The 23,828-nt window shown below is 36.0% G+C and overlaps 1 protein-coding gene across 4 annotated transcripts in view; it reads left to right on the plus strand.

The window, feature by feature from the left end:
* Positions 1 to 23,828, plus strand: part of DCDC1 (doublecortin domain containing 1) — a 440,084-nt gene that overhangs the window by 30,727 nt on the left and 385,529 nt on the right. For all 4 annotated transcript variants that reach the window (XM_059406535.1, XM_059406544.1, XM_059406519.1 and 1 more), the window contains 3 exons: positions 6,097 to 6,366; positions 7,589 to 7,745; positions 8,216 to 8,378. In XM_059406535.1, the coding sequence (XP_059262518.1) occupies positions 6,097 to 6,366; positions 7,589 to 7,745; positions 8,216 to 8,378 (590 nt within the window). The remainder of the gene's footprint in view (positions 1 to 6,096; positions 6,367 to 7,588; positions 7,746 to 8,215; positions 8,379 to 23,828) is intronic.

The raw sequence follows: 23,828 nt of genomic DNA on the forward strand, positions 1-23,828 counted from the left end.
CTGTCAAATTAATAAATAAAATCTTTAAAAAAAAAAAAAAAAAACAAGGTAGCATAGAAATCTTACTGAAGAAGGAACAATTTGAAATCCGTATATATGTGGGTTGTTTACAGATACAATAAAAGATTTATGTAGAGGGGCTCCTGGGTGGCTCAGTGGGTTAAGCCGCTGCCTTCGGCTCAGGTCATGATCTCAGAGTCCTGGGATCGAGTCCCGCATTGGGCTCTCTGCTCAGCAGAGAGCCTGCTTCCCTCTCTCTCTCTGCCTGCCTCTCCATCTACTTGTGATTTCTCTCTGTCAAATAAATAAATAAAATCTTTAAAAAAAAAAAAAGATTTATGTAGAGACACATCATAGACTTCCAGGACAAGTTAATAAGACTGACATAGAAATGTTGAAAAGAAAATCTGTGTTATAATTAGCTCAGGTTCCAGAATGTGGCAGATAGCCTCAACAGTGAGGACAAAGTGAGGTTATTTTTTATGATAAAGGATGATTTGTTTTAGGAATCCACATGGTATTCTTACACCCATTCACAGAAACTAAAGATAAGCTAATAAATAAAAGTGACCTTAGTATTCAACTAAATTCAGTATCATCTGGGAAAAACAAAGGCCAAGAAAACTGCTATTCAGCTTATCACATTTTGTAAAAAATAGTTGTAACAAAATCTAGATTTTTAAAAGAAATTATATGTAAGTTTTATGTAATTATTATTTATAAGAATCACAGGAAGGATGGGATACAAAGCCTCAAGTCCATGCAATGCAGAATTTTGGAGCTGAGTTCCCTGATAAAATTAGGACCCATGAAAGATAGATAAACCTTTTCATGAAAAATGGAATAAGGAAGTATAGATTACTGGCACAAAGAAGCAACAATAAATGGGTATGATCTGTTCTAAGGTTCTTGTATTGTCTGGAAAGTAATTAATTAGTAATTTATATTAATCTTTAGTAAGACAAGGATTCATACTGTAATAGCTAGTGTTCCATTAAAAGTAAGGTTCAACATTCAAACTAATGGAAAGGAAAATGAAATAATTAAAAATGTTATTTAATCTGAAAGAAAACAAGAAAGGAATGAAAAGGAACATGGAGTACATAGGAAAAAAGAAAACAAATTGTAAGATAATATGCTAAATTCTCAAAAGACAAAGACTATCTTGGTGAAGGAGATAACTATGTGACTATAGAGTTCAATTCTCAGAAGGTAAAAACTTTGGGAGGAAGATAGCTATGTGAAGATATATATAAATATGGAGGTAAAAGGAAGTTCACTTTAATAAATCTGAATGTCTTGGGATTTCTAAGAAATTTTTACAGAGGAAGCAAAAAGATCTTTCAAAGAAAAAAGGTGAGGGGAATAAGAGAAAGAAAGACAAATCGGGAGACTACAATTATGGTGACATATATGTAGTTTACATGGAGTTAGTAGTCTACTTAGTCTACTTAGCATTCTCTTAGCTAAAGAGCACCACTGGTTCACTGCTGCTAGTGTAGTGCTACCTCCTTTGCCTGCCTCTCCAATCTCATGATACAATGTCTCTGATTATCTTGGTATAGAAGACAGGCCATGCAAGTCCTCTTCCAAGTATGTTTTCCTCTCTTTGCATGCATCTGAGACTCCATCTTACTCAAAGCCCTCTGCACATTATTCTGCTCTCCTGTCCATAGTTTTTGGGCCACTGACAGGTACTTTGCCATCCATAGGATTACCAGTGACTTACTAAATTGCCTAGCTTAAGAAGTCTAGCCAACATGGTATCCTGACCTGGGTAATGATGCAGTTAAACTTTTGGGGTCATTGAACGTGAGTCAGTGAAGAACGTGAGTGTCTTCAGAAAGTAGTGTGGTACAGAATTGGGGAGATACATAGAGGAATTAGCAGAACCCATGAGGAGTAAGGAGAAGAACAGAGGTAGGTTAGGCAATAATGATGTAAGAAGAGGAAGCAGGTAGGCCCGGAAGGATAGATGAAAAATGTGGCACTCTACTGGAGTTGTGGTTTTTGTTGTTGTTTTATAATTTTTTTTTAAAGTAAGCTTGATGCCCTACGTGGGTCTTAAACCCATGACCTGGGGATCAAGGTCTGATGACTGAGCCAGACAGGGGTCTTTGTTTTTCAGTTTTTTAAGTTGAATATAGTTAACACATAATGTTATTATGTTGAATATAGCTAACACATAACATTGCTAATAGTTGAATATAGTTAACACATAACATTAGTTTCAGGTGTACAGCGTAGTGATTGGATAAGTTTATACATTACGGTATGCTCACCTGAAGTGTAGCTACCATCGGTTCGCATACAATGCTATCACAATAATAAGCACTTGTACGGGAGTTGTTTTTAAGTATATTAAACTAGTATATTCTGAAGAGCAATGAATGGTCTTTTAATTCTCTTTGTGTCCTGCTGGAATGTTTTTATTTTCTTTTTTAAGTTTTTGTGTATACTAGTAACAAGCTCAGTCACTTGAAACCCAAATGTGTTTGAGGTGAATTGTCCTCACACCCTCATTTTCAGCATTAATTTAGCAAATCATGTGTGTGGGTTTAATTCCCTTTGTAGGACAAGTTAGCTTTGCCAAACAGTTCTGTGATTATCTTCCAAAGACTAGGCAACACATCAACTGTTATAAGAAAGAAGAGTTTAATAGTGTGTAAGAACTAGTGCAAACCTGTCATCAACATTGATAAAACAAATCAAAACTGAAGATTACAGATGGTGGGCCAAAAGTAGCTTTTTCACACAATAAAATACCTTTTCAGGGCATTTGGGTGGCTCAGTGGGTTAAGCCTCTGCCTTTTGGCTCAGGTCATGATCTCAGGGTCCTAGGATCGAGCCCCACATGGCTCTCTGCTCACCACGGGGCCTGCTTCCCCCTCTCTCTCTGCCTGCCTCTCTGCCTGCTTGTGATCTCTCTCTCTGTGTCAAATAAATAAAATCTTTAAAAAAAAACTACCTTTTTCTCCCTTTTTGACATAAATTACTGGAGAAAAGCTGATAATAAATAAATATGGTAAAATCCTATATGTAACTTAATTCTTTTAACCATTTACCATGTAAATCTCATATAATTTATTGTCTTAAGCCTACCAGAATCATGTGGAGTTGGGAGGGAGAAGGGTTTGAGTTTCCCTGAAGGATGCCAATGCTCTTACAAGAAGACAGGGGGAAGATATGCCAGCAGACAAAAACACTAAATAACTTTTACATGACTAGATTGAGGAAGGCAAGATATAAGTAGAATTATTTGATAAAATTTTACATTTTAGTAAAATCTGTAAAGATCATATAGCAGCCTAAAAAATGGTTATAAGACAGTATTTAGGTAAAAAAAAAAAAAGGCAATATACTGAATTAAAGGTATGACACATGATGCAGGGTCATTGAGCAAAATGGTCAAGAAAGAATTCATGAGGCATTTTATGGTGCAAAAAAAGATGTTTTTATAAGAGCATTGGGACAGGATCCGTGAGCAGAGAGAGCTATGCTGTAATTGTGAGAAGTTACTGATTATATAGGGTTTTCTATCCTGTGGAGGTGCAGGTGACAGTAGGGCTCCAGGAAATTGAGTCTATAGGTGCTTGGTGGTCTAGCTGCTATTAAGATTGTGGTTTTCTTCTAAACTGTTAAGACAGTTACAAACAATAGTGGAGTTTCACATCCTACATGACTGCGATCTTTATCAGCTGACAGTTTGTTTCTCCCTACCTTTGTTCTGAGGCCATCACTAGTGCCTGAGGAATGTTATACATATCCCACCCTAAGGGGGGTGGCCTTTGTAGGATGTCAGCTCCAGTTTTGACCTCAGCTTGCCTTTTGCCTTCCCATCAATACAGTTGAAACTTTGAAATTTGGAAAAAACAACTTTCACTTTCCAGTGGTGTGATAATGGATTATTATATAAAATCATTAGGATATTTATAAAAATATTAGACAATAAACAAAATGCATTCATTAAAAAGGAAAGATACCTGGCTGGCTCAACTGAAGAGCATGTAACTCTTCATCTCAGGGCTATCAGTTCAAGCCCCACATTGGGCATAGCGATTACTTTAAAAAGATAAAATTGGGGCCCGTGGGTGGCTCAATAAGTTGAGCATCTGCCTTAAGCTCAGATCGTGATCTCAGGGATCCTAGGATTAAGCCCTAAGTTGGACTCCCTGCTCCAGGGGAGTCATCTTCTCTCTCTACCCCTACACCTGCTTGTGCTCTAGCTCTCTCTCTCAAATAAATAAAATCTTTAAAAAAATTTAAAAATTAAAAAAAAAGTAAAATCTTTTAAAAAAGGACACCATTCTGATTATTTTCTTTCTTTACATGAGAATTTGCTTTCCAAGTGACTCTTTATGGGCACTGGGAACTGTTTATGAGATCTGCAAATCTTTTCTCCTGCCTGTTTACTGCTCTTCCCCTAAGTTGAGCTTCGTGACCGTTTGCAGTTCCATTGCTTTTGCTGCAGAAACACTAGCACTGAGACATGGCTGCTGGTGTCAAAATCTGAGGTAGCCCAGGTGGCCCTAAGTGGGGTCTCAGCACTGCCAGAGCTAAAGTCCAACAATTAATTCAAAACGCTGTTTGCCAAAGTTCTGAACCTGGTTAGATCCTCAGAGTGAAGGGAAGACCACTCCTTTCCCTAGTGCTATGGTCAGTTCTGGACAGACTTGGATAGAAACATGATAACAGCAAACACAACTGCTTGGATCTCCGTGTTTCAGCTTTACTGATCCACTGTGTCAACTCTCATCCACACCTCCACCAATTTTCCCTGTGACACTTGACCTTCTTCCATTCTTTCAGAAGAAATAAGCAGCCAGTTTACACATCTGTGAATGTAGAGAGGACAGACCAGAAGAAATAATTGTGACTATAATGACATTGGTGGATCAGAAAAGTTTGGGAGAAGGGGTGTCTATGCCAAGCTTTCCACACTAAGCATATGCTATTTTATAATTGTACGGTTGGGTGGGGTTATATTACATTATGTATAAGAGCTGTTGAGGAACCAGCAAATTGGATAGAAGCAGATTTTATTTGTATAAAAATACAAATAACAAATACATGGAATACTGAAATAATACATGGAAGCTTGCTATCCTCTATGCCTAATCATCACACCAGCTCAATATTCTTTAATATGTTAAATATTAAATTTAATATGTTATTTAATATATACAAATTTAACTATGTTAAAGCTTATTTCATTTTATCATACCAGCAAATTCTCTACATATTCCATCTTCCTAACTTGGCATTTACATAGATTTAGATACTGTCACAGGTCCTATGGTCCCCTGTCCAAACATCATAGTTCATCTAAATGCTGTTCCTCCAGCTTAACTACCAGCTAGGGTGATCAGCCATCCCAACTTGTGTGAGACTGAGAGACTGAGGGAGTTCCAGGGGTATGTGCCTTTCAAGGCCAAAGCCAGGGCAGCCCTGAGCAAACCAGGATGAGTCGGTCACCCTAATCCCAGTCTGCTATGAAGTCTTTATCAACTTTATTCCAAACAATGTAAGTTTGCCTTCAAGGAATTCATTTTACATTTATAGTTAATACAAACCCATAGTTCTAAGTGGCTTACTTAGCATATATTCTCTCTTTATAAGGGGATAGTTTGCAAGTTTCTTGAGGGTAGAAGCCACATCTCTTTAACTTTAATATTTCCTAGTACTAAGCAGTCTGCTAGTTTTTAATAGATGAAATCTGAGAATTTAAAAATTTTAGTTGCATTGTTTCAAGCATTATACAAGCTTTCTTCTTTAATGGAGTAAAACAATTCAATTTAATGATTATGAATGTGGGCTTTATTTTAGTATAGGCTTAGGTTCAGTTTCCCACCCTGTCAGCTTCCTGATTATGTTAGCTTTGTCAAGTTAATTGGCCTCTCTGAACCACAGTTTCTTAAATCTGTAAAATGGGGATACAAATAGTGCCCACTTTCCAGGGATGTTGTAAGAATTTAACAAAATTATGACCGAGTGTGTAGTATTTTGTCTAGAACATAGCACACAAGCAGTTATGGGGTAGTTAACAAGTAATTACAAATCAATTCACTGTATTCTTCCATGAATTGTTTCTTTCAGAGAGTATATGTCATCCCAGGCAAAAGCAGTTATTAAAACTACTGAAGATTATTTGCAGCCTCAGTTTGGCCCCAACAGACTTTTACATTCAGCGGCAGTATCAGAAGGGTCAGGACTTCAAGATTGCTCCACACATCAAACAGCATCAGATCATAGCCATGATGAAATATCAGACCCATATTGCTACAAATCAAACAGTAAAAACAATTCTTGTTTTATATCAGCATCCAAGAGAAACAGACCTGTCAGTGCTCCAGTGGGTCAACTGAGGTAATCAAAGCTGTTCTCTGTTCTTTTAACCGACTGCTGAAGATTTTCCTTTGAGCAGAATTTATAATGATTCCGTTGACTATTTCAGACATTAAAATGTAACACATCTCTAGGGTTTTGTTTCTGTTTTTGTTTTGTTTATTTTTTTCTTTGAAAGCACCTGAGTAGAATGTTGCTAATTGCACTTGTGGAAAACATAAGGTACACTTCAATTTGGATAATATGAAACTCAGAAAAAAATACTTGAAGGAGAATAGGGCTGGGCTATAAAATATCTGTTTACCAGATATTTGTTTAAAATAGAAATGCATACTTTGGTATTTAATCAATATTTTGCAATAAAATCAAATTGAAATAAACTCATAAAACCAGTTTGTGTATATATTTTCACATCAAGATTGTTATCATAAGCTGTTAACCTGAGAATGAATGGATAGAAGAAAACGTTGGGAAAAGCAAAAATCAAACAAAGAGACTGATATTCCCATTATTTTCATAGGTTTGATTAGGTGTGTATATTGTGATTTTAATTTACCTAAAGTTTTTATTTCAAAATGTTTACTTTGTTTCTGTGGCATTAAGAATTAATAGGTTTAATTAGAGAACTCTGAAATAAAAAATACGACATGCTAGTCATTTGCCACGTGCTACTTTTGTTGAGAAAATAATAAGAGTTGAAAGTGCTTCTGAATGAAGACAAAACTTAGAAATTCTCCCTTTCTACCTGCAAACAAATTTGAGATGAAAGCAGTTACAACTAACTTTAGAATAAGAAATTTAGAGTAAGAAAGTATTAGAATTTCAAATCTTTTTAAAAAATCAAAGAACTTTGATAAACATGAAAACTTAAGGGAAGATCTTAGCCATTTACTATTTCATGCTGTTACGACTATGTTACTGTTTTTTGTTTTCTAACAGGAACACAACATGTATACATATAATCTTTTTCTATATGAGTGTTATGTTTTATAAGTTAATTGATAAAAATCATTTATTGCCAGATAAGTGTTTTACATGAACAGTTTTAGCAGACTTATCCTGGGTTAAATTTTTAAAAATATTTAAGTAGATATAGACAATCTTAGCCTATAAAAAGTTTTTTCAAGGAATACTTGAGAACAATCATTAGGGTTGATGTCTATAAAAAATGTCTAGGATAATATTTATTTAAATGTTTTTACTAATTAACATGTATCAATTTTGTGGGGGTTTTTTCCTTCAGAGTTGCAGAGTTCTCTTCTTTAAAATTTCAGCCAGCCCAGAATTGGCATAGATTGTCTCAAAGATGCAAACTTCATCCTGAAGTGATTACAGTAACAGCTTACAAAAATGGATCTAGAACAGTCTTTACCAAAGTTACAGTACCAACCATCACCTTGGTAAATAGTGTTCAAAAGTTTTCAGTGCTTTATTTCTTCCCTTACTCTTTTTATGATTTAAGAAATGAAAAAGATTATATTTATTGTGTTAAAATTTTCTTTTCAGTAATGAATCTGTAAATTGCTTATATATACATAGATCTCACAGGTATTTTATTTCTTTCTTTTTTATTGATATGTATATTGACTTAAACAGATACAATAGCTTTGTATCTTGTGGAGTTATTAAACTGACAGAATAAGGACTAAAATTAGACAACCATTAGTTTGTCTCAGTGCTGTGATTTACCTTTTATTTTATATTTTCAAGTGCTAGAAAAAAAATATTGGTGGAGTTACTTGAGTTACTTAACTTGGCCAGTGACTCAATGGGTGTCTGTTTTCATTGTTACCACCTTTTGTTTCATGGCAATGTGTTGCTTTCTTTGTGCTAAATCACTTTCTCTTACCTCTTGCTTGCTGTCTTCTAGTTGCTGGAGGAGTGCACAGAAAAGCTGAATCTGAACATGGCCGCACGACGAGTGTTCTTGGCAGACGGCACTGAAGCCCTCAAACCTGAAGATATACCCCATGAAGCCGACGTTTATGTTTCAACAGGAGAGCCCTTTTTAGATCCATTCAAAAAAATTAAAGGTAAAAAAGAAAAAAAAATACCCTACCCCCACCCACAGTAAATTGCTTAAGGGGTGCAATTAAAAAATGATTTTCATCCTGTCTTTTTTGCATGGTTTAACAAAACTAATGTTTACGCATTTGCAGCTCAGTAAGAGGATAATGTGCTTAATGAAAGAAAAATCCACTGACAGCCACGTTTATTGCCCTTCATTAGCATTGGTGCTTAATTTAATATAGATCTGAATAGACATTAGGGAGCCTGCAGGAGGTTAAATGGTGAAAATATAATAAATTAAATCAGAGATTATTGAATTTACTGTTTAGTTTCTGTGACACCCAACAGACATAATTCATTAGATTTATTCTCTCAGAAAATACTTCAAAGTTTCAAGTAGCATTTATTCATTTACACTCTTGGTCTTTTTTCAGAGAGCATTAACAGGACTATGAAAATGTGGTCAGAATGAACACACAATTCTTATATATATATGCAATTTTCCTAACAAAATTTTTCATAAGAAATGCAGCAGCTTGACTTTTTAAATCTTGCAATGTGTGTGTGTGTATATATATATTTGTAATTTATATTTATATGTATATGTATATACAATATATACACAAAATATAACATGTATTTTAGATCTATTTGCTGGTAAGTTCTGTTTTTAAAAGTCCATTGTTTCTAACATTTCAGATATGTGATTTTCTAAAATAAAACAAATATTTTTCCTTTTTCAGTGGGAAATAATACATTTTAAGAAAGAAATGAAAATACCATCTAAGAATATTCTTAACACGCATGTCATACCATAGTCTGTTATTAAGTGCTATATATGGTAATTACATTTAAATGACATAAGAACTTTGGCATACAAATTCAGTGTCTCTAACTGCTATATTCCCCTAACTTTTAATACCTTATTAGAAGGATTTTCTTTCTGCAACTGCTACAAAGCTAGTGAACCAAGGACAAGTCTAGGCAGTAATTGCATAAGTGGAAAAAAAGTAATTCTGGAGTTCATTACAGATGAGGTGATGAAAATTCTTCCTCTATTAATGTTATTATATAAGATGATAGTAGGATTTCTATCTCTCTGAAAATACTTGATCATCAGGAAATAATTTCCTGAATTTAGTAGAAAGTTCAAGTAATTTGGTTCAAGGTAAAGAAACTTGTTGCTACAATACTCATTAAAAATTACGTATGCAAGAAAATAGACCCATATATTTTTCAAATCTTGATTTAACTTTAAACTATGGCTGCTTTTATTTTGTGTTCATTGGATCATTTATATAAATCATCTTCTGTAAAAGCATGCATCCTTGTGGGTAAATGTTTCTGTGACTATTTTATTTTTTTAAATGTATATTTAATGGGTGTTTCCTTAAGATCCTTGATTACTTTTATTAATAAGAAATACTTGCCTTTCATATGATAATGGTATTATAGAAGAGATGTATAAAAATTATTTATAGTTAACTTCTTGGAAATTTTCCTGGACATGTATGCCTAAAATAACAGTGTCACACATATGACTAGTGTGGTAGATGATTTTTAAATGTACAAACTAATTTCCTCCTACTTTCTGTTTTCTCTTTTACTCTTTTTAAAGCCAAGGCCAGAACAAAAAACTTCTCTGCTTTGTCTGCATATCTTTGGCTGTGTTTCACTGTGACATGCACTGCTGTTCTTTTAGCACCAAAATGTTGGCACACACTCCTGAAAATTTCACACCATCTCTTGCTGGATCAGCAAGCTTAACCCACCAAAATCTGGTGTTGTGCAATGGTTTTTGACTGATAATCAATCTTTATGCTGCTCGACAGTTGTTGCTGGGACACAGAGTAGAGCAGGTGGCAGATGTGCCTTGTCTTTTGAGAAAAGAAATTGTAGGTGAGCTTGGACACACACTAGCATATCACATATCCATTAAAAAGACCTAGGATAAGTACAATAGGGAAAAAGCCACTTGTCTAAATTAAGCTCAAAGATAAACCTATAAGCCTAAAGAGTGATATTTGGTTTCTTCCAGAACCTTAAGAATATAAATGTAAATAAGTATTATCTATACATGGTACAGTCTGTAACTTGACTTAAATATTTTGAGAGCAGTGTGGGGAGATTTCATATATATATATATATATATATATGTCTCACATTCACATGGGCCTTTTCAAATCAGGTTAAAATTATCTTTCTTATAAGTGTTTTATGGATAATCAATAATTTGCCAATTTACTATGAGTGTACCTTAAAAACAAGACATGTATGAATAGCTTCGAAGATGGCAGATAAATTTAGAGCAAGGAGGCATTCTAAAGGTAAATAAAGGGAAAACAGCTGGCAGAATTGGGTGTTACTATTTTATCTTTCTACATGAACATGAATATTTTATATGCAATTAAGCAACAGGCATTAGAGTCAGTAATTGGTCATTACTTTAATATAAAGATTTTCATTCATTCAGAAAACATTCATTGAGAGCCCACTATGTGCCAGGTACTAGGCCAGTTCAGAGAGAGAGATGATAAAAAGGGACTGACTTCTTTTTTATCATTATTTATCATTATTCTCTCATCTCTGATATTAAATTTGGTTTAATTCAATTTGATCTAAATGTAAACCAATAAGTATTTTCTTAAGTATCTACTATGCATGCAGTCCTGGCTTAGGGATAGAAGTCCTGGTCTTTAAGGAGCGTAAACTTGAGTAAATAAGTTATAAATCCTTAAAACTGAGAACGCTATTCAACAATGTAAGTCAAATGGGTCCTCCAAAGGAAAATTTACATTATTTCTGCTACAGGAGGGCCAAAGAAGTCTATGTATATTTTGGCAATTATATTTTCATATTTCATGGTTTTCTTATTCTTTGGAAAAGCAATGCAGATAATGAAAATTGCCTCAGAACTATTCCCAGATTTACTAGGATAGAAAAAGTCCTAAGGAACATTTCTGATTTTTAACTACCTTACTACCCCTTTTGAGTACCACTGTTGACAGTCAGTGCCACCGGATTTAACAGAAAGCCAGAGAGCTATTCATCACATACCTCGAAACACAAAGCTTTCTTATAGAGGTCAAGCCAAGGTCAAGACTGACATGAAGCATTCCCTGTTGAAATGCAGTATTAGAATAATTCTTACATTTTGAAGTTAAATGCCTGAGCAGAAGACTATGTATGGGAAAAATAGAATCTTTTTTATAAGGACTGTTGATGAACATCAACTGTCTGATTAGGTCATATAATAATGGTGAAGATTCTGAAATCTATTAATGACTTTGTTAGAATTTTGATGATAGAGTTAATGATTTGTTTGAAGAAGCATTTAAAAAGTTTTCTGATCCTTGGGCATGCACTTTAGGTTTTATTCACCATTTCCTGAATCTTCTTTAATGGTGGCACCGTGAAAATTCTTACATCAGATTCATAGGGTTTATAAAAGGGTAACTCCTTTATAGTTGCTTGAAAATATAAGCATTGCCAACCTAGCATAAGATATGCCCTGCAATTGTTTAAATGTCTTAAAGAAGATGAGAGAAAAAAACTGTTTAGACCTAACTTATTAGGTCCAAATTCCATTGTATGGAGTTCTGACAGTTTAAAATTTTCTTTAGTTTTATATTTTTGTTCTTTTCTGTATATTCTATTCTACTGTTTGGCTTTTAGAGCTATCATTTACAGTAATTCATTTCAGTCCTGAGTTTTGTTAACCAGAAGTGAAACTGAGTACTATGAATAAGATTTTACATCTTTAATATACTGAATTGCAAAGATGTAGTCACAGAAAAAAAAAAATCCATGAAAAGTGTTCTTGATACTACACCTAAGATCTAAATTTAAACCTAGAGATTTTCTGCTAACTGTCATGTGATCTACAAAATGAAATAATTTGCTGTGACAGCTTGTGATTGACAAGAATATGTGTGAGCACATTTAAAATAGGCCATCTTTTCATGTAGAAGTAAATGTCAGTGAAATGATGGATTCTCATCATTTTAATTATTGATGATTTGGAAATATTTCAATTCCACGACACACAGGACACATTCTAAATAGCAGCATAACACTTTTTCTCCTATCTGCGTCAATAATGAAACATTCTGTCATATTTTGTTTTTCAAAAAATGCATTAGTTTAATGAACCTGGATTCATGCATTATATTTTGTTCCATTATGTGTCTCCTGAATTTGTTGATTTTTAAATGGTTGGGTTAAAAGCACAAGTTTTAAGAAATAACTCACTACCCCACTCAAATCACACCTAGCTATTCTTGCTGCTAGATCTCAATGCTATAATTTTGACTAAACCAAGGACTGCTTTAGTCCACTAAAGCTAACATTGGGCTTTGTGATGATTACCTATGGGGTGAGCACTACTTAATTTGAGCAACTGCTACAGGAGTTAGGGTGGGCTTTCCCAAATTCCTTATTATCATATCGTTTGAATAGTATTTATATTAGGCAAGAGTATTTGTCAGTCCATTTTATTTCTGACTTAGCTGCATATATTCAAAAACAAGAATACGACATCAGATAGAGGATAAAAACTCAATTTCTTCTGAGATGGCATATGATTCTTTGGGGTGGGGGTGGGGGCAGGCAGAGGGAAAAGGAGAGAGAGAGCCCAAGTAGGTTCCATGATCAGCACAGAGCCCAGTGCAGGTCTCAGTCTCACAAACCTAAGATCATGACCTAAGCTGGAATCAGAAGTTGGGTGTTTAAATGACTGAGCCATTCAGGCATCCCAGTGCCATTCTTTTATCTATTTTTACAAGTGAGGGTAAAACTTAGGCATGTATTTTATTTATTTCTCTATCACAGATGTTTAAAACCTGTAAGTAAATATGTAGAATATCTTTACTATATAAACAGATGTAGACTTAAAGAGATGGACCCTCCAAAAACTGTCCTTAGCTAATAGGGAAATCAAGAGCATGTGATGCTGCATGTGGCAGTATCTTTTTATGGTATAAATGACCAAATAAATGATTGAGAATCATCTAAATCCATGATATATTCATGAATTGCTAAATTGCATATATATATATATATATATATGTATATATATATATATATATATATACCCTTTATATATATAAAGGCTATACTTGTTTAGTGAAGGGGCCTGCAAACCTATAACTTCCCTGATAATTTGAGTACTTTGTGCATGTCATGCCCGAGTTCTGTGCTTTAAGTGTATTATATTTGCTGCTCACAATTCCTAAGTTAGTACCTCAACTCCAAAATATTATATACAATTCCAAATCCAGTATTGCAGAAGATAAAACAATTTTTTCATAACTCATTTGGTAGGAGAATCTTATTTAGTATAACTCATCAATTGTTTTATTGACAAATACTATGTTTGATGATGGGCTACAATCCTAAACTTGCTGGATGCATTACTTAATATATAATCTATGCACTATTAGGATATATGCACTGTATTTAACACTTTTGAATCCAAAAATTCTACTTATGGAATTATATCTGACCTTAGGGAGTTGGGGTAAGGCCTTTTTGTCATAGCTGCCAAGAAACCAGATAAATTTTAATTCTCATACAATATTAACTCAGAAGGGTTATAGATACTGTCTTTATCAGCTCGAGTTGTTTGCTAAATGGGTAAAAGTGGACAGAGAGAATATCACCCTCGCTAGTGCTGAGAGAGTATGTGCGAGTACATATAGTTCTCCATCTAAAAGAAGGCAGAGGAATAATTAAAGACTGTTCATTCATTTAATCATAATATTTATTGATTCCCTATAGTGTGACAGGCATTGCTCCAATCTTAAGGTTATGGCATGAACAAGAGAGAGGTATAATGGAGCTTAGTGAGGTATAAGGAACAAAGACAATGACTATATAAAGAAGTAAGTAAAGTATTTATTGACAGTGGTGTTATAAAGGAAATCAGAAGGGTGGTATCATAACAAATAGTGTCATGGAAACAAAAGGAAGTATTTTGTCGAATGAAACAGGCATTTGTAGTAAACTCTAAATCAAATCTTTTTGGCAGAGGTTTACCTTTTAGACCATTAGTTTTTGAAGCTTTGAGACATCTACTAGGAAAGACTTGAGAAATCGTTATTATTTAGTGGCAAGTACCCTAGACTTGAAGGCAGATGATCTTGCAAGATTCTAGTTCCTTTTATATGTCTAGGAATAGATTGGTCATGCTTCAATGGCCTTACCTGTAAAACTGAGGTAATAATATCTAAAGAGATTATTGGATATTGTCTTTGTTTCTTAAAAAAGATAAATTATTTGAAAACTAAATGTCTATAAATGTCTAGACTGAACAGAACACTGAGAATAGCATTTCTTAAACATAATTAGGATTCTTTTATTTTTTAACTTTTTTTTTTTTTTACAGATTTTATTTATTTATTTGACAGACAGAGATCACATGTAGGCAAAGACGCAGGTAGAAAGAGAGGTGGGGAAGCAGGATCCCTGCTGAGCAGAGAGCCCGATGTGGGGCTCCATCCCTGGGATCATGACCTGAGCCGAAAGCAGAGGCTTTAACCCACTGAGCCACCCAGGCATCCCCATAACTAAGATTCTAATCTCTATTAAAATCCCAAGCCTATTATTAATCAAAATCTTGTGTGCACTCCTCCCTCCGCAGAATATCTAGGTAGATAGGTTCAGAAAAACCAAACAGAAGAATTTCTCTCTGCTATTTTCATTATTGCCAGGGAAGCAAGTGCAGCGTGAGCCTGGGCAAGTCACTTAACCTCTCTGAGTCTCAGTTTTCTTATTAATAAATTGAACCCAATAGTAGATACCTTGCAGAGTTATGAGTATATAAAATGATGTATGTAAAAGCCCAACATATATAGTAGGTATCTAAAACATTGTATTTCCACATAATCTTTGTTTATTTTCCTTCTTCTGCTCTATCTCTTGCTAGGCACATTTCTACCAGCTTTTCATGCAGGTTGTCACAAGTCCCTGATTTTACTACCAAAGGTATTTGCTAGGTCTGCAATCTTAAAATGCCCACAACCAAATTAAAATCCCTGCTGGGCACTGGGTATACATAGCATGATATGGGAATCTGAGTTAGAGCCTTTGAACTCTCACAATATTGTGCTTTTTGCCTTGAGAATTTGTTCAGGGTGTAATTCAAAGTCAAATCCTTTTTTCAAAGGAGCCCCAAGTGGCCTTGCTCTGCTCTATTCCAAGAGTCATATTTTAAAATATGTTTATGACCCAAGGCTAGCCTTCACTTTAAGCTGCCATAACTTATTTCAGTAAAGTTCATAGAAAAGTTCAGGGAAAGGGTGACAACATTTTGACTGGCACAATAGATGAGATGTTTGTAATTTTAATCAAATTTAAATTGAAGACATACTTCAAATGATATGTCAGACTAGTGTTACTGAGTTAAAATCTAATGACAACCACTGTCATTATTAGTTAAATATAGCCATCATGCCTATAGCAATACATGATGACACTTAAGAACATGCAGAAACAACACAAGTATTTAGAGAAAAGGGAGGGACTAGAAACTCTGTTGAACACAGGAATGTGACCTGGATTATTCTATTTACCAAACATAGAAGCAATTGTATTTTGAAGAGATGATATAATTGAGTATAGCAGTATGTTTTCTTACTGTCAGAGCATTTATATTTTATAAACTTATCTTGCACCCGTGAAATGATTTGCTTGTTCATATTTAATGTCATTATCTATACCTACTTGACAATCAGAGCATTAAACTATTTTCAAGTTTATTGCCCCACTACAAGAGAATTAATTTAAAAAAAAAATAAGGTTTTTAATAAGCTCACGTGTTTGAAATTGCAAATGTGCTGCTTTTATTTTGGTAACAGAAGGTAGTATTCTTTTGCCTGGCACATGCAAAAGGGAAAATTACAATGTGGGAGCACCCAGATTTATTTAATTTTATGAAGTAGACTGAGAAAATGTAATGGTATTATAGGTAGACCTTCTAACATAGAAATAGGATAGAAAGTGCTTAACTTTTTCATCATTAAGTTATAAACAAAACCATGAAAATAAGATGTAGATTCTTCAAAATAAAATATAACCTATGATTGGGGCATAACGTTTTCTAAGTGCTGAAGGAGAGTAAACTTATGAATAGTCAAGGGGACTTGGCAATTTCTGAGTATGTGGGATATGTTCTTTTGGGGAGTACTTTCCAAGGTTATGCTAAGCCTTAGAACTTCACTGGAGTGCAACCTCCACTGCTGTCTTGGTGATGTGGCTAGCAAATTTATTTATTTATTTATTTATTTATTTATTTATTTATTTATTTAAAGATTTTATTTATTTATTTGACAGAGAGAAATCACAAGTAGATGGAGAGGCAGGCAGAGAGAGAGAGAGAGAGAGGGAAGCAGGCTCCCTGCCGAGCAGAAAGCCCCATGCGGGACTCGATCCCAGGACCCTGAGATCATGACCTGAGCCGAAGGCAGCGGCTTAACCCACTGAGCCACCCAGGCGCCCCGTGGCTAGCAAATTTAAAGGAGAATATGAGGGGAGCCTGGGTGCCTCAGTGGGTTAAAGCCTCTGCCTTCAGCTCCTGGGGTCCTGGGATAGAGCCCCACATCCAGCTCTCTGCTCAGTGGGGAGTCTGCTTCCCCCTCTTTCTCTGCCTGCCTTTCTGCCTACTTGTGATCTCTGTCTGTCAAATAAATAAAATCTTTAATTAAAAAGTTGGGTGTGTAGGGACTGAGACTTTACTTGTACTGCCAAAAAGGTAGATATTCAAGAACTCTTCAAAGCGGAACTCCAATGATCCTGCTGTTGAGACCATATATGATAGGCATTATATTTGGTCCTACTCTCTGGGGAAGCTCCCACTAGTAAGGATAAGCTCCCATTGTATTCTCCTTGTCCCCTTTGGTAATCGTCAGATTTGTAATTAGTTATCAAATAAATGTCTCTTGTTCCCTCTAGACCAAGTCAGCTTAGGGCAGAAACCTTGGCTTCCTTATTCACCATCATTTTCTGCTACAGGGTCTGGCACTTAATAGATGCTCAGTAAATGCATTCAGTGGGTGAACAAAAGACCAAATGAAATAGGTACCATGGTGAACCATCCATACATCAAGGAGGTAGCTAGCTGCCAGGAGGGGTAGAAATAGACCTCATTGTAGCAACAGGCTCAGCTATAAACAGTGAGTGGATGTTTAGGAAGAGTATATTAAAAATCCCCTACCCTAAATTCATATGTAGATTTGTGAATGTTCCTGTTTGGCAGGGGGCCAGAGTAAGCCAGCCCAAGAATAATTACCTTGCAGAGAGGCTAATGGTTATGCTAATGCTTGTCTGAGACCAGACAATGGTCAGAAGTGGAGGGCTGGGATAAAAGATTCTCCCAGGAACTTGTAGATCTGAGATTTTCAGCCCTCCTCCATCCTCTCAGGAAGGCCCATTCTTGCCCATTATCTCCCCTCAATCATTCTGTTGGTGGTGGTAGTGGTGGGGGGAGGAGGAGTACACTCTTCTTTCATTTAATACTTCTCTTTGTAGTTCTCATATTACCTTGCATGTAGTCAGTGCTTGTTAACTGTTATTGAAAGTAAGGAAGTAAGAAAGAGGAGATGGTGTAACTTTTGGGAAGGTTCAGGGCCAGGCTCTCTGCAGTGCACAGCTGAAGGACTATGGAACTAGACTCACTCTTTTCCAGTTCTGCCATGGGGGTTAGGTGGAGAGGCTATTTTTTAATTCTTACAAAGGTAGATAGCCTCAGCCCTGGGAGAGGGATACCATGGTTTTGAGATGAGAAAGTTAGGAAAAGAGAAGTATAGAAAGCTTTTGCTAGCTATGGCTAATATGTTTTCTGAGAAGCCCAAAGTGAGTTTAGATGGTACTAAGTTTTTTTTTGTTTTGTTTTAATACTCAGACTGGTACCCTGCCCCCACTTACCCAGCTGTCCCCTTTCCATTTGATTACTTCTCTTTCTACCCACTCCCAGCCTTGCTTAATCCTCTTCCTCAATAGCTAAAATTTAGTCAGGTCTTTGCTGAGCATCTTCAGATTCTCCATGCTGGAATGGAGGAGTCAAGATTCTGTTTCTCTGGAGCTCCTGGCTGGCTCAGTCAGTAGAGCATGTGACTTGATCTTGGAGTCATGAGTTTGAGCCCCACATTGGGGATAGAATTAATTTTTTTAAAGATTTTATTTACTTATTTGACAGAGAGCAAAGTCACTAGTAGGCAGAGAGGTAGGCAGAGTGAGGAAGGGAAGCAGGCTCCCCGCCGAGCAGAGAGCCCGATGCAGGGCTTGATCCCAGGACCCTGAGAGCATGACCTGAGCCGAAGGCAGACACTTAACCCACTGAGCCACCCAGGCACCCCTGGAGTTTAGTTTTTAAAAAATATCTTCCCTTCTGCAACAAAAAAAAAAAAAAAGAAGAAGAAGAAGATGATTCTGCTTTTCTTCTTGCCTCTGGATATAGTAATGCTTATAGTGACTGTCAGCCCTTACCACATTTCTTCATGTAAAGACATATGGTCTGAGAGCTATGATAGAAGAATCACCTTGTATTGCTAAATATGAGGATTCCCTGGTTCTCTAGCTGTTGCCATGGCCCACATTTTGAGACATGCTGCTTTAGAGCTGTCCTTTTCCTTACTATCCCAATAGCTTTGTTTCATAGAGAAGTAGATTGTGCCTTACATTTAAGGAAGATTTTTCCAATAGTCTCACCTGTCTGAAAGTTGGAATGGTCTGCTGTAGGAAGTGTGGGTATTCTAAACATTGTGCACAGACTCTAATCTGACTACTTCCCACCTTCCTTTCTCCATCTCTGGCCACTGTATGTTTAGTCTTGTCCCAGTAGTCTATCATATTGTTGCATAATTCTACATCATTTCCTCTATCTGGAACATATTCTCACTCTTTTGCCCATCTCTGTGTCCTTTAAGTCCTACCTTATGTTTCTTCCTCAGGAAGCCTTGGCTCCCATAAACTGTGGCAGGTATCCCTCCTCCCTATTCCTCCAATACCTTGTGGACATCTCTGGCCAGTCACCTGCTATATTTTGTGTTTGTTTTCCTTTATAGTCTTCCCGAACAGACTGAGAACTCTCTGAGGTCCCCTCTGTGCAGGCAGGGATCATGTGATAGGCTCTCAGTGTATGTTTGTTGAATCAATAATTGAGTAAAGGAAGCACGTGGTTAGAATCAAGAATTTTTAGTTTCTTTCAACCCCAGGGTTTTACAATTCTGAAGCCAGTGCATTTTAAGGCCCTAAGCCTATGACATTTTGCTTCTTCCTACCCTGCGCTGTCTTTCATGATAAGTATTTTGGTTTCTGAGTAAATTCAGTGAGGATATAGTAATGAAAAACCTAATTAATCATGAATATAAAAATGTAATTTTTCAAAATACAAAGAAAACATAAGTCAAGTTTATATCTATCTAATGAAAATATTAATATCTACCTAATGAAGTAATAGTCATGCTCTTATATGACTGTTTGACAAATATTCTACAAATATTTATTAAACATTTACTATGTGATAAACCCTATTTAAGGTGCTGGTTATGCATCAGGGATTAAATGCTTACATTAAAGATGTGTGATCAACTTTTATTATTTTGTTAAATATCTAACAAGCACCACTTGTTTACAGTGTGCTAGATACTAGAGGCACACAAGTGAAAACACATTCCCTGCCCTTGAAATACTCAAGGTCTAACAAGGACACATATACAAAAATAGAGATGCTTAATAAGATGAGGGCCCAAGATGGAGTTGCAAAACCCGAGAGAAAGATAGATCAAAGAAAGCTTCCTGAGGAGGTGGCATTCCATTGAGGAGAGAGAGAGAGAGCCCAGCAAAGAGGGAGGTGAAAAGGCATGGTCAAAGTTTAGAGTCAGAAAAGAGCATGGTGTGTGCTAATGGGTTATTCACAGCTCCCTGAATCTCTGCTGAGCGGGATTATTTCAAAATCTTTTATTGCAGTGGTTCTCAACTGGAGATAATTTTGACCCCTGGAAAACATTTGGTAATGTCTGGAGACATTTATAGTTATCCTGACTGGGAAGGTGCTATGGGCATCCAATGGGCAGAGGCCAAGGATGCTACCAAACATTCCATAAGGCACAAGACAGCCATCACAACAAGGAACAAAGAAATGTCATTACTTGCCAAGGTTGAAAAACCTTATTCAGACTCTTCTGATTGACCACAGACATGAAGATCTGTAGACATTTTCATAAGGACACTTTACCAAATTTTAGGCGCTGAGGGCAGCTGCATTTTAGATGGTGCTAAGACGGGAGTATGGTAGAGTATGGGAAGTCTAGTCATTTTAAATTAGTAGAATTCTTTTATTACTTTTTACAGTGTCATGATTAAGATAGCAGACTCTATCTTAATTGTTCAGCCTGGGTTGTCTGATTTCTGGTCCACTTAATGGAAGGATGATAGAGATCAAGTGGCTTAATTTCTCCAGATCTCATTTTCCTCGTCTATAAAATGGAGATGATAATGTTACTTACCTCCTAAGGTTGTGAAGATAAAATGAGTTAATGTATATAATTAACACATTGCTAAGTTCTTGTTGAAAATCATGAGGATAATAATAATATCACTATTTACTGTGTTTCATATTTACACATAAGTGTTTTATCTGTAAAAAGTCTTTCCATCCATACAACAAATATGGGAATTAGTATTACTGTTCCCATTTCTCAGATATGAAAACTAAAGCAGGGGCACCTGAGTGGTTCAGTGGGTTAAGCCTTTGCCTTCCACTTAGGTCATGATCTCAGGGATCAAGCCCTGCCTTGGACTCTCTGCTCAGTGGGGAGCCTGCTTCCCCCTTTCTCTCTGCCTGCCTCTCTGCCATCTTGTGATCTCTCTCTCTGTCAAACAAATAAATAAAATCTTTAAAAAGATGAATATAATATTTTAAAAAAAGAAAGAAAACTAAGGCAAATGAGGCTGATTTTTTCCCAAGATTACAGAGTTAGTAAGAGGCAAAGTTAAGTGATATTTTAAAATTTACTATATTATGTGTTTTATCTAGACTCATCAAAAGTTCTTTCAGAAAACTGATTTGAAACTTCACAAATATGATCTCTTTTTATTTTAGAGTATTTTTTAAGTGAGTAAACTGTCCTTAGATGTTAGCAGGTAATAGAATTATGAATATATTTCTTTTATCAGAATAAGTTATATTGGAGTAAGAGGTAGGCTTATTCATTAATTCATACAGCACTTACTAAGCACCTGCTCCATGCACTAGGTAAAAATTGTGTATTCACTTAGGTGAAGCAGACAGTGATGATATTAACACAGGGGGAAGTGTCAGTGGTGGACGTCTTCACAAAGAGCAGAAGGGAAGGTTGTCCAAGCTAGAATAAAGTTTTTAAGAGAGATGACCCCCCAAATTAGTCTTAAGGTATATGTAGCATTTACCTTAAATATACTTGGAGTTTATTCTAGTGTATACCACCGCTAGACCTTCATTTGCAATTTGCAAACCATCTCTTCTTGGAAGGTTTCTTCTTTTCTTTCTTTCTTTCTTTTTTTTTTTTTTTTTAAGATTTTATTATTTATTTGTCAGGGACAAAGGGAGAGAGAGTGAGTGAGCACAGGCAGACTGAGAAGCAGAGGGAGAAGCAGGCTCCCTGCTGAGCAAGGAGCCCGAAGTGGGACTCGATCCCAGTACGCTGGGATCATGACCTGAGCTGAAGGCAGCTGCTTAACCAACTGAGCCACCCAGGCGTTCTGGTTTCTTCTTTTCTTGAAGATATTCTCTACCATGTGGTCATCAATGAGCGTCAAGGTGGTATATCAGTCGTATTTAAGTTCATACTGGGGGATGTAGAGAATAAAAATGGTAGGTATAGCTATACACAGGCAATAAAGTTTATTTTGCATAACTGGTATGTTATATAAAGTGACATAAAATTAAATTTTATCAGTTGAACATTTAAATAAATGCACAGGAAGAATTAACATCTAATAATTATACTATGTGCAGTAACTTATATACAATCTGGAGCAAAGTAATAATAAAATATAGCCTTGATTCCTACCTTCTATGGGGTTAAGTATGGAAGAGAAATAGGATCTATGTTTATAAAATATTTACATAATTCCAGATCATTTATATTCTTTCCTTAATATATAATATAGGACCTGAAATGTGGTATGTTCTCAAACATTACTGAAAGAATGAATATATGGGTAAATGGTATAGACTGCATGTGCTCTGAAGATAAAGACATGCAAGTTTGGAGAGTGTCAGATTGTCAGTAAACTCTTACGTTAAACATAAATTTAAGCAACAGAATGGGTCTTTTTCATATTCCTCACAGGGTCTGACACATAAGATGGATTCAATAAGTATTTGCTGACTATCTGACAGACTGGGTGATTGACTAATGGAAACTTCAAAAGTTAATTCCAAGAACTTTCCCTTCAGGCAATGATAAAATTGATGTTTTAGGAAAATTCAGCTATAACTGGAGTATAGGATGTCAGATATAATGGTGGAAAATAAAATACAATTAGGAAGCTCTTATAGATGATAGGGGACTGAGAGGGAAATGGACAAGCAGTTTGGGCTGGGAATGGAAAGGAATAATGTTTTTTAATAATGCTTTTAGTACTCAGAAGAAAGATAGCCAAGAGTTAGGTTTTTCTTCTTTGACTCTGTCTTGGGTCAGGTTCCCTAGAAGCAGAGCCTGAGATGGGGGTTTTTGTATGAGGGACTTAGTGAGGGAAGCAACAGAACAGAGGAAGAGTTTGGACCATGTGTTCAGCTGAAGTCTAGCCTCACTTTGGAGTGGGAAGCATACCACAGAGTTGCCCCTCTGTAAGGCCAGGGGACTGACCATTATGTCCCCCAGGTCAGTCATTAGCTGTGGGCTGGACCCCTAGGTAGGAAGTAAGGGACGATCACCTCACAGGAATTTTCTTGCTAAGTGGCTGGTTCCTTTTAGCCAAGGACAGTTCTCAAGAGAAGGATGCAGTTGTGAGGTATTAAGAGGCTCTGACTCACAGCAGCTAGAGTTTTGGTACACTTGCCTGATAAAAAGAATTTGGTGGGGGAGACTACCAGTGTGATCTACTCCCTGCTATAGTCTGTTCTTCATACATTGCCCTGCTGGGAACCTTCTAGTAGCTTCCCTTTACATCCAGAGTAAAATCTAAACCCTTTATCCGGATCTATACAATCTGGCCTCTTTCTACTTCTGTGGCTTGTACATTCTCTCTCTATCCAAACTTTGTTTTTCTTTCTCAAACATGCCAAGCTCATTCTCGTTTCAGAGATTGCCTTGATATTTTTTCTGCCTGGAATGCTCTTTACCCCCAGATTTTCATGACTAACTTCTCATTTTACAAGCCCATCTCTCCCCTCAGATGTCACCTCTTCAGAGAGACCTTCCTCTATCTATCTATCTATCTTTCTTTCTTTCTTTCTTTCTTTCTTTCTTTCTTTCTTTCTTTCTTTCTTT

The sequence above is a fragment of the Mustela nigripes genome, chromosome 1, assembly GCF_022355385.1.
Source record: "Mustela nigripes isolate SB6536 chromosome 1, MUSNIG.SB6536, whole genome shotgun sequence".
NCBI lineage: Eukaryota > Metazoa > Chordata > Mammalia > Carnivora > Mustelidae > Mustela > Mustela nigripes.